This window comes from Macaca nemestrina, chromosome 7 (genome assembly GCF_043159975.1).
Source record: "Macaca nemestrina isolate mMacNem1 chromosome 7, mMacNem.hap1, whole genome shotgun sequence".
Classification (NCBI taxonomy): domain Eukaryota; kingdom Metazoa; phylum Chordata; class Mammalia; order Primates; family Cercopithecidae; genus Macaca; species Macaca nemestrina.
Window position 1 is genome coordinate 161,871,202 of NC_092131.1, and position 18,395 is coordinate 161,889,596.

The following is an 18,395-nucleotide window of genomic DNA, read 5'->3' on the forward strand; positions in this document are numbered from 1 at the left end:
CTCAGAAGGAAACCACTGCCCTGGATTTGGAAGTATGATGTTGTCGAGCTCAAGATAACTACCACCTGCTCCCGCAAGCATGGGGGACATTCCAGCACACCCCGCAGCAGTGGCCACGGTGAGTACTCAGTGCACTGTGCAGGGATGGACAGGCCTCCCCCATGCTGTGGGGAGCTGGCAGGAGCCCAGAAAGATGCAAATGAGTGCCCAGCCCAGTGTTGACAACCCCTTTCTCAAATCCCTGAGGCCTCCCAGCAGGACTCCTGAGAGACAGAGGGAGGTCAGGCTCCGATTCTCACCTTCCCAGCAGGGTGCACTGTCCTGATCTTACCTTAGTTTTCTGGCCGAGTCTCCCCAGGGGCACAGCCTTCCAGACACCCTGCAGCTCACAGATTCTCATGTTCCTCTCACAGGTGCATCAAGCCACACCCCATGGGGATCCCAACCCACTGTCCTTTAACCTAGTAGGGGACTGGAGTGCACAAAGCCAAGACCTTTCTCTGAGTACCTCAGCCGGCAGACAGTGACCGAGAAAGGTTGTAGTCCAGGCCATCCCCAAACCCACACCCTGTGCAGGCCACACTCACCCCACTGATGACAGGGGAGGACCCAGGCTTGTCTTAAGGCCCTCCCAGGAGGGAGGGGAGGCTCTATTACCCATCCCCCTGTCAGCAGTCGTTTCTTAGGCCTGCCTTCCACCTTCCCAGGAAGGAGCTAAAGAACAAGTGACTGCTGTGCTTGTAAAGCCTTCATACGCGAGAGTCATGAGCCAAGAGGGCCCGGGCCAGACAGGCAGCCCCAGAGTACTCCCCACCTTCCTTCTCTGACTCATTCTCCATCATGCCTGGGGGTGTCTCACCCTCTCTGTGTCAGTCTCCTCCTCTGCCAAATGGGGAAGGAGGTTACTGGCACTATGGACAGGATGCTGGAGAGCCTGCAAGAAGTGAAAAGTGCTCCACTCTGCCTGCCAAGAAATGTCACCACGGGAGCTCCCTTCACCTTTTCCTTTCTCACAAGAAAAATGCGCATCTGAAGCAGTCACGCATGCCACAAGTCGGCCTCCTGCTGCCCCCGGACAAGGCAAATCCGGCTTTTCCTATGGCCACACACTCGGGGACAAATAATGACAGAAATGGGAAACAACACAACTGCCACAGAGAAAAGAAGGAAAGGAAGGGAGGGAAGGAGGCGGCCAGCCACCCTCCTCAGAGGAGAGGTTACCGTGCACATTTCTGCCGCCTTAGGCGGAAGCAGTCCCGGGAGCCTCTTTGCAAGTCCTCCAAGGGGAAGGCCAGGCAGGGCCTGCATCCCTACACCCACTCCCCAGTGGACACCTGCAGACCAGGCTCCTGACTCACCTTGTTCTGTGGTGGAGGGCCTGGCTTGCTGCTGCTTGGAGGGGCCGTGGCAGCAGTGGACAGGAACATGCTTCGGAATAGCCTACGCTTCAGGCTGCTCTCCTGGGTCTTAGGGCTAGGGCTGCCTTCCCCACCTGGCCTGCCTGTGGCTGAGCCCACCAGGCAGGACTGTGGCCGGGCCTCCTCAGAGCCATGCTTGGCAGCCTTCATTCCACGCCTACCAGTGGTTGTGGGGGGTGAGGCTCCTGGTGGGGAGCTCTGCAGGCAAGCACCCAGCTGCAGACAGCGCGGTGAGGCACCCTGAAATTCGGCGGGGCCCAGGGACTGTGCCTTTGCAGCCAGCCCATTGGGCAGGACCCGTGGGCTCTGTGGCTCGGGCCACGGCATCTGCTTGTGGCCTGCTGGTGTGCCCCCGTTGCAGCTGAGGTAGAGGCCGTGGGGGTCAGTGCGCTCAGACTGGGGACTCTGGAGGTACATGTCTGGGTCGGTGGCCCAGTGCTCATCCCCCAGCAGCCCCAGGGACTGTGCCCGCCGCCGGCTGGTGGGACTGCGGCCGCGCAGGGTGTTGGAGCTGATGACCGACAACTTCTGGATGTCGTTGAGCAGCCCCGAGATGTAGCCATCCACTGGCACCGCGCTGCCCCGCACCACTGTCTGTAGGGGGAAGAGAGAAGCATGTGGGAGCCGCCTGATTGTGGCAGGGAGGGGCAGCCGGGAGATCAGGGTCAGAGAATGTCCTTGGGGGCCCTGGGGAGGACTGCCTAAAGACCTTCCCTGCTGTGTTGTCCGCCCATTAAGTTTTCCATAATTGATCAGGGCCACTGTGGGTCCCACCTGTGCTGGATGCAGGGATGCGGGGAGAAGGCCCAGCATCGGCAGAGCAGATGGTGAGTGCCATGGGGCTGCATCCGGCATGCCCAGGGCTGTGGTCGGCTGGGCTAGGGAGCTGAGGCTCAGGGGGCGGGGCTCCATTCTGTAGCTCCACGGGTGGCTGGGGGAGAGGTGCCCAGCCCACTGAGGAAAAGAGACCAGGCCAGGGGGCTGCTCCACACACACTGGCGTCGTGGCCTCCAAACCCTGATAGGGCCCCTGATCCCAACTTCTGCCAGGTTCTTGGGTCTACTAGTCCTGACCCTCACAACTAAAATTCTCCTGGTCTGGGAGAGCCCTCGGTCCCTATGGGGCTGCAGGTCCAAATATTGAATGGGACATGTCCTAAAAGACTATTCGTTGTCATCTGAAATATCAATGCAATTGAGCATCTTACATTTTCATATGCTGAATCTGCAACCCCACCACCCTGCAGAGAGGGTCTTCCCAGGCTCCTTCACCCTGGCTTACCCAGGGAGAGAATGGCAGGCTGACAGGCAGGGAGTTAAAATGGCTGGTGAATTGATAGCTGTGAAGTAGGTGGTTCCTCCAGGGGCCTTTCTGAAGTTTAGCCAGGCATGGTTGTCTGTGCACTGGGAGAGGCTGAACCTCATCCCTGCCTGCCCCTCTTACCTTCATGGGCTGGAGCTGCACCCGTGTGATTCGCGAAGGGTCCACCACGGGCTTGGGGCGCCGCAGTGTGTCCAGGATGTTCTGCCATTGTGGGGGAAGGCCCACAAACTTGCCTTCTTTGGGGTCGAAGGAGGTGTGGACACGGTGCTGGAAGTTCTGTGGGGCTGAGATCTCAGGGCGTTTCTTCTTTTTCTTGCGGAACATGGTGCCTATAAAGGTAGAGTCAGGTCGAGCTCCTGCAGGAAACAGGGGTGGCTGCAGCAGGGCTGGGGCACCAGGCTCAGGCTCCCTCCCCTCCCCCAGCAAAGCTCCCCTAGAAGCCTAGGGCTTCCCTCCACCTTCATCTCTGCTTCCTCAAGGAAATGGCTGGCTCCCCGCAGAACAGTCCCAGAAACAACAAAAGCGCCATAAATAAGCCAATGCAGACTATAAACAAGGAAAAGGTGTCTTCTTGTCTGTGCCAAGTCCCCTGCAAGCAGGCAGACTCGGGGCGTGTGTTTTGATAAAATCCAAAGCCCATTACAAGTATCATTCCACTGTCAACGAATTTTAAAAAGGGGGAAAGAGGGAGGAGAGTTAGCAAGCTTGTTTTATGAAACGAGTATGACCTTGATTCTGAAAACCAGATAAGGAGAGTACAGGAAAGGAAAATTTGACTCAATATCATTTAGGAACATAACTATGAAAATCTTAAACAAAACTGTCACATTGAATCCAACAGTATATTAAAGTTATTTTTTTGTTGGCTTTTTGTTTTTTTTATTACAACTCAGCTTTGTCCCAGGATGGCTGAACCTGTTAATATGATACATTAATAAAAAACCAACAAGCTGATCACAGACATGCCGCCTGGGCTGGGAGTATTATGCATCAGGGAGCCCCCAAAGGGCCTTCACGATTACCAGGTGCTTTACCTCAATTCCAGAAAGGCCTTGAGCCAAGAGGATAGCCTGGGGTGGGTGAGGAGCAGCTAACTTAGGGGTAAAGCTCTCCAGAGAAGGCGGAGAGCACCACCTCCCCTTGACACTCTTCTCTCTGGTGTTGGAGCTCTATGTAAAACATCACCTGGGCTGGGCATGGTGGCTCATGCCTGTAATCCTAGCACTTTGGGAGGCCGAGGCAGGTGGATCACCTGAGGTCAGAGTTTGAGACCAGCCTGGCCAACATGGTGAAAACCTGTCTTGACTAAAAATACAAAAAAATTAGCCGGGCCTGGTGGCATGTGCCTGTAGTCCTAGATACCCATGGGGTTGAGGGAGGAGAATTGCTTGAACCCAGGAGGCTGAGGTTGCAGTGAGCTGATATTGCACCCCTGCACTCCAGGCTGGGCAACAGAGTGAGACTCTGTCTCAAAAATACAAACAAAACAAAAACACTTAACCTGCAATCAAGCCTGTGTCCCGTGTCTTGCTGATTCTGGCTTTGCCTAAGGTCGTGCTGAGCTCCATCCACAGATGTGACACAGGCTTGCAATGCATAGTGTGGGTAGATCTGAGAGCGGGGAACTGGGGGCCTGGGAAGGGGAGGGACACTTCCAAAGGGCTGCTCTAGTTTTGCCTTCAGGGGAGCCCGGGACCTGGGATCACATGTTGATGGCAGACAGAGTCAGGGCTGCCACTTGAATGCTTTCGGATTTGAAGAGGCTCAGAACAGCTCACTGGGTTCTTATGTGTCTGAAAAGGTCACTTCCAGGCTTCAAGAAACAAACTGAAACGTGATTCTTGAACTGAATGCTTGGATTACTCATCCACCCGAAGATCTGGAGTGCAGGGCCATCGTGTTCTCTTTCGGCTCCTCCTCTGGAAACAGCATTTTCCTTTTGGCAGGTTCTGAAGGAGGTCGCAGACCTGGGAGGCAGCTGGCAGAAAAGCAGGGACCCTGGACAGCCAGTGGTTCCCCACTAGGAATTCACCGTGCATGACTCAATCAGAACCCACGTCACATCTCAATGTCAGTCGTGCTGCTGGGTCTGAGGTTCGGGAGTCCACCAGACACTCCCTAGAGGCAGAGCCACATGGGCGGGACCCTTACAGACCAAGCACTTTGCAACAAAATAACCTGTGTGAGTTGCAGGTGAGTTGTAGGGAGTCTCCCACTAATTTGGAGAGATTTTGAACAAGTTACTGAAATGATCTGAGCCAGTGGGGTTAATGAAACACAGCTCATAGGGTTTAGGGTGTGTGAAGTAAGCAGAGTCCCCATACATGATGGCTGTTTCTCTTGTGATGTCACCTCTCTTTGTACCCCTGGCTTGAAGGCCCTCCATACACTGGCACTTGGGCAGATACAAGTCTGGGAGTAACACCAAACCACTTTCTGCTTAGACTTACCAGTCAAAGGGGTCATGCCTGATGTCAGGGGTCTGGGACCTGGGGACCTTGCCATATATACATCATGGCTTGGTAAAATTTGTCCTCCTCCCTTTTGGCCTTTGCCTTTTTTTTTTTTTTTTTCCTAGAAGGAGTCTTGCCGCCCTCTCGCCCAGACTGGAGTGTAGTGGCACCATCTGGACTCACTGCAACCTCCATCTCCCAGGTTCAGGTGATTCTCTTGCCTCAGCCTCCTGAATAACTGAGATTACAGGCACCCACCACCATACCCGGCTAATTTTTGTATTTTTAGTAGAGACGGATTTCACCATGTTGGCCAGGCTGGTCTCGAACTTCTGACCTCAAATGATCCACCTGCCTTGGCCTCCCAAAGTGCTGGGATTACAGCCTTTGCCTTTTGCTACAGAAGAGTCTTTATTCAGCAGGTCTATTCCCCCAGTCTCTTGGACAGACCTGCTATCCCGGGATTAGTTGAGCTGCTGTTGTGCCCTCCTCCCTAGCTCTGTGAAGTCTTCTGGAGGTGCAGGGACACAGACTGCAGCTGAAGAAGAGCTGGCGAATTCGCCCCCCACCACCCACCCCAGAACACCCCTCTCCCCAACTCCCCTGCCCCTCCCATGCACTCAGCTTTTGCTCTGGGGATGCACAGGGAGAGCATCTTTGGCAAATGGTCTCAGTGACTCTGGGGGCCTCTCCTGAGTCCACTCTAATAGCGAGCCATTCCGGAAGAAGTTCTTCTCAGAGGCGGCAGGGAGGCTGGAGAAGAAAGGACAGCCCAGAGGCTGTCCCAGGGCCAGGAGTGGTGATGGTGAGGGTGGGAGTCGGCAGAAGCAATCAGCTGAGCTCAGGCTTTGGGGGCTAGGGAGTAGAGCTTTAGAAACCAGAGGCCATCACTTAGCTCTGGAAAATCAACCACCTAAAGGGAGGCTGCCAGGACTCATTTGAAATGTGAGGCCAACACTGCGTGGGACAACATGACTGTGTAAGTAGGAAATGCGGAAGAATCTACATAAAACTGGGATTAAGGGAGTGAATTTAAAAGGTCCTTGATTCAAGGACTATATATATATAAGTCAAAAAGAGATATATATATCTTTTTGAGATGGAGTCTTGCTCTGTTGCCTAGGCTGGAGTGCAGTGATCTCGACTCACTGAGAACTCCGCCTCCCGGGTTCAAGAGATTCTCCTGCCTCAGCCTCTCGAGTAGCTGGGACTACAGGCATGCATCAACACACCCAGCTCTACTTTCTGTATTTTTAGTAGAGATGGGGTTTTACCATGTTGGCCAGGATGGTCTTGATCTCTTGACCTTGTGATCCACTCACCTGAGCCTCCCAAAGTGCTGGGATTACAGGCGTGAGCCACCGTGCCTGGCCTCAAGGTCAATATTTTAAAAAATCAACTGGATTTCTACATACCAGTAACAACATACAATTTTTACAAAGGGCCAGGCGCAGTGGCTCATGCCTGTAATCCCAGAACTTTGGGAGACCGAGGTGGGCAGATCACTAGGTCAGGAGATCGAGACCATCCTGGCTAACACGGTGAAACCCCGTCTCTACTAAAAATACAAAACATTAGCCGGGCCTGGTGGCGGGTGCCTGTAGTCCCAGCTACTCGGGAGGCTGAGACAGGAGAATGGTGTGAACCTGGGAGGCGGAGCTTGCAGTGAGCTGAGATCATGCCACTGCACTCTAGCCTGGGTGACAGAGTGAGACTCTGTCTCAAAAAAAGAAAAAGAAAAGAAATTTTTTTAAAAAGATACCATTTTACATTAAAAATACAAAATATCTAGAATAAATCTAACAAAAAGATATACAAAGTCCTTATATTGGAAAATACAAAACATTATTAAAGATATTAAAGAATGTTCATAGATTAGAAGATTCAATACTGTAAAAATGTCAATTATTCCCAAGTTAACCTGCAGATTTACTTAAATCTCAAACAAAATCCCAGCATATTTCCTTTGGTAGAAATTGATAAACTGATTCTAAAATGTATACAGAAACATAAAGAACTAGGAATAGCCAAGACAATCTTAACAAACAAAATTGGAGGATTATACTAAATAGATACTAAGATTTATTATAAAGTTACAATAATCAATTTAGTATGGAATTGGCAAAAAGATTGACAAATAGACCAATGGAACAGAAGAGAGAATCCAAAAACAGACCCACTCTTTTGAGGTCATTTGATTAATGACAGAGGTGACCTGCAACATGCTGGGGGATGGATGATCTTTTTAATAAATGTAGTTGAAATAATTTTATATCTGCATGGAAAAAAAAATGAATCTGGAAGAATGAGCTCATATCATACTCCGAAATTATGCAGACAGATCACAGACCTCAGTGTGAAAGGTAAAATAATAAAGCCGGTAGGAGTGATGGCGGGCACCCATAGCCTGGCTGTCCCTTCCCTCAGGTCCAGTGTGGTCATTCCGAGGGGCCCGGTTTGGTGGGCTCTCCTGGAGCCCACAACCTGCTGGGGCCTAAACCTGTCCACACTGATACGTCCCAGACACAAATTAAACGATCAAGGTTTTCTTTGCCCAAAGTGGAATTCTTGATATAGATTAGGGGTAGGGGATTTCTAAAGATTTTGCCTATGGTAATTTGTCAATGCAGTGTGAATACAGTGGCTATTTGAAGGAAATACATCAAAATAGTAGTTGTCCCATTTTCCTGGTGGGGCTACAGGTGATTTCCTTCTATCATATCTTTCTACTCTTTTTCTAAGTTTTCCTTAAAGATGACGGATTGCTTCTCTTAAAAAAAACACTTTTTTTTTTTTGAGACAGAATTTTATTCTGTTGCCCAGGCTGGAGTACAGTGGTGCAATCTTGGCTCACTGCAACCTCTGCCTTCCAGGTTTAAGTGATTATCTTGCCTCAGCCTCCTGAGTAGCTGGGACTATAGGCACCCACCACCACGTCTGGCTAATTTTTGTATTTTTAGTAGAGATGAGGTTTCACCATGTTGACCAGACTGGTCTTCAACTCCTGACCTTAGGTGATCCACCCGCCTCAGCCTCCCAAACTGTTGGGATTACAGGCGTGAGCCACTGTGTCCGGCCGAAAACAAAGTATTTTAAATACAGAGAAGAGTGATCCATGGAGACTGAGTGCCTAAGAGACGCTCGCCCACCTGAATGGGACCAGTGTTGCCCAGGTCATCGTGAGTGAATCATCCAGGACAAAACATGCCGTGACTCTCCTCAGCATCAGGCCACGTCCTCAGAGCACACCCACCCGGTCAGCCAGGGCCTCCACTTGCCATTTCCAGGGCTCCTTTTCCCATCCATATCTCCAAGGCCGCCAGGCTGACGGAGGCAGGTGCTGCACCAGCCATGAGGCCCCAAGGTTAAGTCAAACAGGCCATGCCAGCTGTTACCTGTCACCCCTCCAGCATCTCCATCGGCACGCAATTCATCTAGAGGAGCAGCTTTCCTTCAAGAAGACACCCGGAGGAGGAAGGAGGAGGACTTTCCCTCAGACAGCCAGACCCTGCCATTTCTCCTGCCTAGCTTGAAAGAAGTGATGTGAGCCTAAGACCCTGAAGTGGCAACAAGCAGAGCGGGGCGGCCAGCTCGGGCCCAGCCCCAGCCCCAGTCCCAGCCGCTCCTGGCTGACACCTCGCCCTAACACAGTGGAGGCAGGCCACACTGAAGACTCCACCTCAGGCTGGAAATGCACCGCCGTGTGTGAGGACTGCTTTGAACTTCCCTCTTCTGGATGTCTGCGGACATCTTCCTGCTGGCTGACTCGTAACTCCATCGGGGGGATGCCCAGGGCTGGGAGGGAAGGGTCCAGCCCAAACCAGTTCAAGAAGGAAGCTCCCCTGCTGTGGGGCTTCCTCCAGCCGGAGCCTGGCCAGTGGGGGCCAACAGTTCCTGGCACAGGCTTTCTGAAGGAAATGCTGCTACTTCCAGTAAACCTGAGGGCAGAGCTGGTGAACAGTTCAGGGAGCCGAGGGCAGAGCTGGTGGACAGTTCAGGGAGCCGAGGGGAGAGCTGGTGGACAGTTCAGGGAGACGTGCACCTGGGGTCGCTGAGGAGCGGGACAGTGGTGTTGGAGGAGCGGCAGTCTCAGACACAGAAAGGGAAGGAACTTTTCTTGAGTACCTATTATGTGCCAAGCCCCTTCCGAGAGTTAACTCATTTAATCCTCACAGCGACCCTGAGAGGAGGAATTGTTATCCACAAATCCAGATGTGGCTCAAAGAGGTTCAACAGCTTGCTTGAGGGTGCAGAACCAGGAAATGACCGAGTTGAGGTTTGAACCCAGACCTGATTCCAGAGCCCCTGCTCCGTCCACCATGCTCACCCCAGACTGAGTTGGCTGTGGTTCTTCTCCCTCCCTGGAGGTCTTTATGAACAGAAGCGGGTGAGATATGGTGGGAGATGTAGGACAGGGTTGGCCCCTCCAGGGAAGGAGCCTGCTAAGTTCTTTCCTGGGCTGACCTGTGAGTCAGAGGCCACGGGGCCTGGGGCCGTCCGAACTTGCAGGCTGACCCTTACCTTGCAAGGAACCAGGTGTTTTTCCACCCAGCAAGCGGTGAGTAAAATGTTTCCAGGAGGTCATGGTGGGGGCTGTGATGGTCAGGGGCTGGCATCTGGGAAAAGCTACAGAGACAGCAGGCGTGTGTTCTCTCCAGCACAGGGTGCGCCCACAACCCCTCTGCAGGGGCTCAGCCTGACGCCGGAACTTAGGAACACCAAGCCGAAGGCAACCTGTAGCCTTGGCTTGAAGCGGGGTAAGTTTTGTGGCAGACACTGCTGTTCCCCAGAGACAAGGGGATTCCCAGAGCACGGCACTGAGGCCTGGCTGGTCTAGTGTCCACAGCTGAGAAAAGCAGCTGCGCTGTGGGTGGGCTACCCTCCCCAACAACGTCTCCTCCCTGGAGAGGAGACATCCCTGTGCCGGGCCCTGGGATGCCAGGGCCACCAGAGCCATCAGGGCCCCACAAATGCAGGGTGGCACTACAGAGGATGAGTCTGCCTTTAAACCTCAAGCCAGAGCGTGGGCATTCAAATGAGCGTCACTGTGCGAGGCAGACCCCTTGGGAATGTACCTGCCTGTTTCAAACATGCTCTGGTATTTCCAGAACTCCTCTTTGGGAACTGCCTTTGGGGCCGTTGTGAGCCCACCTCAGCTGTCCTCCTAACCCGTCACCCCACTTTTCACCAGAAGTGGTGGTCTCCCACGTGGTCACCCACCTGGCCCTCCAGACCTGGCCTACGGTAAGTTTGGGCTGTTTGCACATATTGAGTCCCTTTCAAGGAAGGGACACAGCCCACTGAAGGGATTCCCAAGAACGTGCTGAGGCTGGGAAGCTGGCTTCCAAAAAGTGAGTCTAAAGGGGTTTGCAGCCACCTGGAGGGGTCAGCATTGGGTTGGCTGTGTAAGTGCTGGGATTGCCGGGAAGCTGTTAGAAATGAAGCTGGTGGAATTCCCTGCCATTTCCGGGTGACTGGGAAGAGAGGAGGCTGCTGCCTAGTGGGCCAGCTCCTGGGTTGCTGAAGGTGCCAGGGAGTGAGAGGGGGGTGTCATGCCCCGGCTTTCTCACAGCGAGGGCTCAAGGCTTATCAGGGCTCAAGTCCTGAGCCACAAGGCTGAGCGCCGGTTCAGCGTGGACCTTGGGCTTGCTGTTCCTAAGTTCCAGCCTGTGACCTTGGCCTACTTGCCTTCTGTAGCCCTCAGCATTTTTGTAGGTGACAAGGGATGGATTAATTCACCTTTGCCAGCTTCTCCAGGCACAGTGAGGGGGAGCATCTGTTCCTGCTCACAGAGGAGCTTTGGGTATTTCTCATGGTCGTCACTCAGGAAACGCCTAGTGTAAGTTGTAAGCAGCAGACTCCGGGCTGAGCATTTCACACAAGTGATCTCCTCGCCACAAGCCTGTGAGGTAGCACTAGTACTGTCTCCATGATGCAGAGAAGGAGAGACGAAGTGACTTGTTCAAGCCGAGAGGCAAAGAAGGGGCAGCCACGAGTCTGACCCAGAACCGGATGTGAACTTGGCTGCAGTGGCTATCTGCTCCTACCACCACCCTCTTTTATTCTCAGGCCCACCCGAGACACTTTGGGGAAGGGCCTATCCTAGAATCACAGCCCCAAGACAGAGGTGAGCCCCCTGAGTGCTACAAAACTTAGGCAAGTACCCAACTACCATCACCATCTTGTCTGAGTGGCCTCCAGAGGACCCTGTCACCTCCAGGGCTGGGCCCTGACGCCCTGAGACCTGCAGCAGGGTTTTTTGACCTCTTCGTAACCCCCTTTGGGAACTGTCGTCCCACACACATTCTGACAGGTGACAGGCCTCACCCGACCCCTTGGCTGAGAATTACTGTGAACAGAAGACAGTCTTTCACTGGACTATTCTCATTGGCCAGAAGGATTTTTCTCAAACTTTACTTTCAGAAGTTTGTTTAAAAAAAAAATTTTTTTTTTTAGAGACAGAGTCTCGCTCAGTCGCCCAGGCTGAAATGCAGTAGCGCGATCAGAGCTTACTGCAGCCTCGAACTTCTGGCCTCAACCCACCCTCCCACCTCAGTTGCTTGAGTAGTTAGGACTAGAGGAGCACACCACCGTGCCCAGCTGGGAAATCATACTATTCCTTTATTCAAACAGCATCTGTTATGGACCTACTGTACTCCAGGCTCTGGGGACCATGGTAAACGAGAGAAAATCCTCACTCCTGTGCGGTTGTTTGCTTCTTCCAGACAGATGGTGCTCTAGGCCAACCTTCCGCAGCCAGAAGAGATGGTAATGCAAGATCTGTGGGGCTCCTGACGGGGTCTGACCTTCCCCTCGGCCCAAATTTCAGCCCCTCTGGTATTCCCAACAGGAGGCTGCCCGCCCTCGGCTAGAACTCATTCAGCGATGAAAAGCTCCCCCTACAGCCCCTGCCTTCTGTCCCCTCCGTCCCCTCGCTGATCCTTATGTGGAGCTGAACTCTGTCTCACCTCAGCCTCCACTGGGGTCCGAGTCTGCCATCTGCTACTCTTCACGTGACTCGAGAGTCAGGAGAGGTGGCACCCCAGCACCCTATCCTGGCCCCCAAAATACACGGAGGAAGGACGTTTCATCTGCTTTTCTGCTCAGCTGTCACCTGCAGGGGAGGAGGGTGCTAGACGCAGGTCGTGGCCCTCATGTGGATGCCCACAAGCTTCAGGCAACCTGCCCAGGGTCACTGTGCTGAAGTGCGGAGAGGCCCTGGGAGGATGAGCGGGACCCTGAAGCTCTGCTGTCCCACTTGAGGGACCCAGAGAGATGCAGCATGGGCCAGGGCAGACAGCATGGCACGTAACCTGCCCAAATGTTTGGGCTGCCTGCCTTTGTCACCATTCCCATACCACTGGCCCCAGTGAATCCCCAGAGGAGAGATAATGGGCTGCTGTTTAAAAGAATACAATAATACAGCTCGTTCAGTCACTTGTGTCAACACTCCAGCTGAATGAGCTGCTGAAGAGCAGGCCGGCCAGCCAAGGAAGGTCAATATTGACTCAGGCCCTCCTCCTGGGCCCAGCTTCAGCCTGCACAGACAGTGCTGCGGTCCAGCAGCAGCTCAGGCCACACCAGCCCTCTGACCTCCGTTTACTGTACCTGGAATCCCAACCCTTGCCTATCCCCTCCTGCTGCACAGCACTGGGCTTTCCTGGGTGTGCGGTTATTTCTAAGGCAAGACCTGAAGAATGGCTTCCTGGGAGGGCTGCAAGCCAGGAACCTTCTCATTACCCCATATTCTCAACAGCCTCTGCACACAAAGGTCTGAGTCCTCAGCATAGGGTCCTCAATGCCTAGGTAGAAGGAACCTCTGGCATCCCTAATCACAAGATTGCCTTTTTTTCCTATAGCCCTTAACTTTCCAGACCTCTACTTCACCTCCTTATACGCACAACACCACTGTGAGTTGGGCTGAACCTGCTGGGCCCATTTTAAAGAAAGCAGGGAGCTGGAGAGAGGAGGAGGAGGTAAGAAAAGAAAGGTATGCTTATAAAGTGCCCACCAGGAGAGACTGTGCTAGGTGCTTTGTATTAGTGTATTTAATGGCCAATTGTAGCTATTGTAAGCTCTGTTTTACAGATGAAGAAACTGAGCCTCAGAGAGAAGTAACTGTCCAAGACATTAAGTGTGGAGCTGGGATTCAAAGTCAGATCTCTCCGACTCCAAACTCCAGGCTCATCCACAATGCCCAGTGCCCAGAGAAGTCAAATGACCTGCCCTGGATCACACAGGTATGCAGAGCAGAGATGGGACTGGAAGCTCAAGCCAGAGGCTCCCTCTGTCCCAGGCAACAGTTGAGGTTCCAGGGTCACCCATGAACACATGAACATGTGTGACATGCAGGGGATGCTGCTGTTTCTGATGCCCAAGCCAGATCCTCTTCCAGAAATGGCCCCTTTCCTTGGTCACCACAAGGTCCAGAGACCCTGAATTAGGGTCTCTCACTGCTCGCCCTCCAAGGACCCCTACCTTTACTTTATTCCTATTGCTTTGCTCTAATACCCTCTGACAATAGCTTGCTGAACAGCCAGACTGCCCTCAAAGCTCTCCAGGATGGGAGAATTCGGAGTGATTTAGCCCTTCCCAACATAGCAGCCGGAGGCTGATGAGGCAGTTACTCCCCACAACCGCCTTATGAGGAAGGCATTCGAATTCCCATTTTTACAGATGAGGCCATTTATAAGTTCGTAGAGAAGTGAAGCAACTTGTCTATCGAGTCAAAGGCAAAGTCTGGATGGATTCAAACCCCACTCTCTGTGGTTCCAAATGTGTCTTTGGCCACTGTCCTATATACCATGTAGAATTCATGGCATTGCAGGCTGACTCTTAATGTTGCATGGAATCAGGCGTTTTTTTACCCAGTGTGGCAACCTATGCCACACCAGCTACGAAAATTGAGCATGGATACAGACCTGAGCCCCTCTGCCCCCTTCACCCAGAAAAACGAGTCAGAAAAGCCCCCGCTCCCCCCCAAACAAAAACAAAAACACCAGAATGGGGCAAGATACAGAAAATGCAACCCTGGGAGCTCTTCATGGCTTAGCCTCCAGTGCTCCTAGCAGCACCTGCACTCCAGATCGGATGCCGCCTGAGCAGGTCTGGAGACCCGGGGAATGAGCAGTGGGCTGGGATGTGTGGAGCGGCAGCTTCACCTGTGACTCCTGCAGGAGTCTCCCGCGGCTGCCTCCCACCCTGCCCTGCACAGCCACTGGGCCTGCCACCACCCTTCCTGTTTGGGAACCTCTTCCCCAGCATGAATTCCCTGCACTCTGCCGCAGTGACACCCTCACCCAGGACTGGCATCAGACCTGATGGCAATCAGACCTGAAGATGGGCCCGGGGGCAGGGCGGGCCATTTGAGGCCTTGACGTCTGCCAGTCTACCGTTGGGCCATGGGGCAAAGTGGTGGAAGTGACTTAACATGCACCCACTAAGGATCGAGAGACGGCACTTGGAAGGGACCACCTCCGCTGCCTAGCAGTACCAGGAAGGAGCCAGCCCAGGAGGGCCACCTGCCTTCCCACCGTCCCTCCCTGCCTGCTCTTCAAAATGGGTGCAGAAGGCTCTAGGGCCGGGGGCCGCTCGCTCACTCACCTTCCGGCGCCTTCCGCCTGTTCCTCGAGACTCCTCACCCGCTCTGGACCGCTCTCTTAGGCGCTGAGGCGAGGGAAGACCTGGGACCTTCCTGGGCCAGTCCTCCGCAGGCCTGCGCGGAAACAGATCAGAAATGCATTATGGACAGTGTAGCAAGTGTTCCCGCGGGTGTTGCGACTGGCTGGCGTCCAGGCGTTGGGAACCGCCCCGCGCCCGCCTCCCGACTGAACTCCTGGCTCAGGTGCAAGAGGCGGCAGCCTCCTTGCGGGGCTCACGGGGAGAAGGGGACGTTGGGCGCAGCACCGCTTCCGGGGCGGCCCCTCTCCCGCCGCACTCTGACCCGGCGCGGCCACCCGGGTCGCAGGCCCCACTGCTGCGCCCTCTCGGGGACGCGAATGCCCCGCGCCAGGCGGGCGCCCGCGGAGGGAGGTCCCGCTCCAGGGGCGCGGAGCTCCAGATGCTTACGCCCAAGGCCCCTCGCCTGGCGCCGGCTGGTCCCGAACTTCGGGGCATGGGCACCCAGGAAGGGGGCCGCACGTGTTGGGAGGCCTGTCCTCTCGCCGCGACCCTCCAGGGCAGCCGGGGCACCCACCTGCGGAGCGGGAAGCCCAGGAACGCTCGAAGAGGCCGTGGGAGCCGGGCCCGCCCTCCGCGGGAGGGACCTCGGCGCGGGAACGCCGAGGAGGGGCCGCGCTTACACGTTGGTGCAGCGCCGGCTTCACCTGGCCGCGGTTTTGATTTCAGGGTGTGGCCTCAGGTAGGACGCGGCGGCGAACCCAGAGCGCGGGAGAAGTTACCGAGGGTCGCTGGGGCCTTGGCCAGGAGCCCCTCTGCCCGAGGGGCGCCCCGCTGCCTAACTCTCTCTCCACCTGCTTGCCCCCAGCTCCCGCCCGCCCTTCGCCTCCGGGCCCTGGGGGGCCACTGCCGCGGGGACCTGCCTGCGGCTCCACGGCCTGGTGGCCGCCTCGCGGAGACCCGACCCGGAGAACCAGCTGGGTGCCAGCTGTGTGTAATCACCTGGCTCACTGGCATCGCAGATGCACGCTCCAGAGCCGCGGGCCGACTCTCCTTTGTCGCGGGGCCGCGTGTGCCCACCCACACATCCTGGAGAGCCCACGCGGAAGTCCGAAAACCTGTCACCTTGGATGATCTGTCCCATGTGGACAGGGCCCCAAGACTGTGCTGAGGTAGCCCCTTGCGCAGGCAGGAAAGTGGGATTTAAGGGATTCGAGTTCCCTTGTCAGACCTTGCGCAGTCCTGAGTCCTGAGGACTTTCTAGCCTGAGAGTCCTAGGGCAGGAGACCCGCACTCCAGACGGCTGGGGCCTGTTCCGGAGCTCTCCGCCTGTGATTTTGTTCCAGAGTCGGCATCCCCTGCTTGTCCTCAGCAGTCTCTGCCTAAGATCAGAATGGCCATTCCAAGGGGCTCACTCCTGGCTGCCCCCGTGCCATGTTTCTTTTGGGGTAGCGGGTGTTTTCTATATTGGGGGAAGGGACAGGGATCACCTGTCTCTTCCCCAAATAAAGAAGTGAGAAGACCTTTGCTCTCCTTGTCTTGGGCCCCCAGAGAGAAGATGTGTGCTCTTCTCTGTGAGTGCTGAGTGCTGAGTGCTGAGTGCTGAGGAGGTTCTGGCTTGGAAACTCAGTACATGTGGCCTCTAAATGGCTGCCCTCAAGTGGTGGCTGGGTGACTGCCAGTGTCAGCGGGGACCAAGGACAGTGCAGGGATTTAAAAAATCATTGTTGGGCACCTCAGACTTCAATGATTAACTGAGGTCACTATGGTCACTTATTTTTGTTCACTGATTCTTTAGACGTATCAATGCTACTCATGGCTCAATCTTTTGCATTACAGGCTGTATTGGTTACACACAGTTTACTCTAAGGCACCCACCAAATAGAGCTCAGGCAACCCGTGGGAACCTGCCAGCCCCAAACAGGTCTGTACTCTGTGTGGCTGCACCACAAGCCCAATGCCCTCTGCTTTCCTTGGAAAAGCATGGTGCCAGGTGCAGATGCTGGCCCTGTATGCCGTGGGACAGTGGTGTGGGAGCCAGCCAGCTAACCATAGGTCCTTGCTGCCATCCCCCGCATCCCCAACACAATATTTATATTTAGTTTCTGTTCTCCTCCCCTTACTCCGTCGTCTTCTCCTCCTCCTCTTTGTGTCTTTCCCACGCGGATTCTTTCTCTTTCCTCTGACTGGACAATACTGTAGGCCTGACCCGCTTAGACAAACTCTGACCTCCTGTGGTCACCCAGGAAGCTGACTGCTAGGCCTCGGATGAGGGGGCAGTGGGAGGGGGACCAGGTGATACAAGAATGGCTCCCCCCACAGATGAGATACCAAGGACATGGGTGCACTGGCCGAATGCTGGCTGCAGAAGCAGAATGTGCTGCGTGGAGGTGGGAGAGATTGGTTGCTGAGGATTTGAAAGGAACCATGAACCAAAGCTAGAATGAAATGCATTATATTGTCTAACCTAGAATTGACACCCTAAATTATTTTTACTGATTCATGAATGCACATGCAAATTATTTTCTTTTTTTTTTTTTTTTTGAGATGGAGCCTTGCTCGGTCGCCCAGGCTGGAGTGCAGTGGCCGATCTCAGCTCACTGCAAGCTCCGCCTCCCGGGTTTACACCATTCTCCTGCCTTAGCTTCCCGAGTAGCTGGGACTACAGGCGCCCGCCACCTCACCCAGCTAGATTTTTGCGTTTTTTTAGTAGAGACGGGGTTTCACCGTGTTAGCCAGGATGGTCTCAGTCTCCTGACCTCCTGACCTCGTGATCCGCCGGTCTCGGCCTCCCAAAGTGCTGGGATTACAGGCTTGAGCCACCGCGCCCGGCCGAATTATTTTCTTTTACTGCAAATGCCTTATATACCCAGATCACAGCTCCAAGCAGTACTTTTGAACAGAACTACAATGAAGTATGAATGTTAGAATATTACCAGAAATGAGCTGGTATTTAATTTGGTTTGAATCCAGGCTTAGGTGCCCTAGAATGGCTACTAGCCAAGTCCCATCCTCACCCTATAGAGAGTAACTCTAGGAAACCCTGGGTTCCTCCTACCCCTTGGGAGCTACAGTGGGTTTGGGGCCTTGAGAGAGGCAGAGGGTCAAGTTAGACTGACCAAGGAGGTAATGAGTCCCCCATCACTGGAGGTATTCAAGAATAACTGTCAGTCAGGTAGGCCAGAGAACTGGATACAAGACTACACTAGGGAATCCCTCAGGTCCATCACAACACCAGTTTTTTGCACTTCCAGTCTCATCTACGTGAAGTTCAGCTGCACTGGGTTGCACGCCCCCCCCCATTGCCACCCCCCTCCCCACACATTGAGACAGCTGGGGATCCACACTGAATTGTCCATTCAGGGTAGGTCCTGAGTGATTAATTCCTGTGTGTGACTCTTCCCCTTCTCTATTCTCCTCTGATCCATGCCCAGCTCAGCCCTGCCCAGGAGGAAAGGGCAGAACAACAGCACGGGAAGCATCAGGAGCAGTCTGGGGACAGTGTCTCCTGCAGGGTCCACGTGCCACCCTCTGCCTTGTTCCCAGGTTGCCATGCTGAGCACAGGGGACTCCAGGCACATCC

At 54.2% G+C, this 18,395-nt stretch overlaps 1 protein-coding gene and 2 long non-coding RNA genes across 10 annotated transcripts in view; 2 read left to right on the plus strand and 1 right to left on the minus strand.

Moving 5' to 3' along the window:
* The window catches only part of LOC105492409 (p21 (RAC1) activated kinase 6), a 39,159-nt gene that overhangs the window by 9,601 nt on the left and 11,163 nt on the right, over positions 1 to 18,395 (minus strand). For 2 of the 6 annotated variants that reach the window (XM_011759473.3, XM_011759491.2), the window contains exons 3-5: positions 14,798 to 14,909; positions 2,862 to 3,070; positions 1,359 to 2,012 (exon numbers count right to left, since the gene is read on the minus strand). In XM_011759473.3, the coding sequence (XP_011757775.1) occupies positions 1,359 to 2,012; positions 2,862 to 3,065 (858 nt within the window). In that variant the 5' untranslated portion in view covers positions 3,066 to 3,070; positions 14,798 to 14,909. Of the gene's footprint in view, positions 1 to 1,358; positions 2,013 to 2,861; positions 3,098 to 3,199; positions 3,594 to 4,242; positions 5,453 to 12,162; positions 12,309 to 14,797; positions 14,910 to 18,395 lie in introns of those variants that run through there. The other 4 variants (XM_071067106.1, XM_011759514.3, XM_011759463.3 and 1 more) reach the window with 4 other exon arrangements.
* Positions 9,641 to 14,336, plus strand: LOC105492379 (uncharacterized). 2 transcript variants are annotated; one of them, XR_011606154.1, is made up of 9 exons: positions 9,641 to 9,752; positions 9,858 to 9,951; positions 10,303 to 10,438; positions 10,892 to 11,033; positions 11,133 to 11,321; positions 11,828 to 11,962; positions 13,054 to 13,184; positions 13,283 to 13,434; positions 13,871 to 14,336. It is a non-coding gene; the product is annotated as an uncharacterized lncRNA (long non-coding RNA). The 2 variants fall into 2 exon arrangements; XR_011606155.1 differs by lacking the exons at positions 9,641 to 9,752; positions 9,858 to 9,951; positions 10,303 to 10,438; ... (1 more) ...; positions 11,133 to 11,321; positions 11,828 to 11,962 and adding an exon at positions 12,827 to 12,965.
* Positions 14,904 to 18,374, plus strand: PAK6-AS1 (PAK6 antisense RNA 1). Of its 2 annotated transcripts, XR_011606153.1 has the most exons (4): positions 14,904 to 15,554; positions 15,681 to 15,984; positions 16,652 to 16,736; positions 18,247 to 18,374. It is a non-coding gene; the product is annotated as a PAK6 antisense RNA 1 (long non-coding RNA). The 2 variants fall into 2 exon arrangements; XR_011606152.1 differs by lacking the exons at positions 16,652 to 16,736; positions 18,247 to 18,374 and having other exon boundaries at positions 15,681 to 16,334.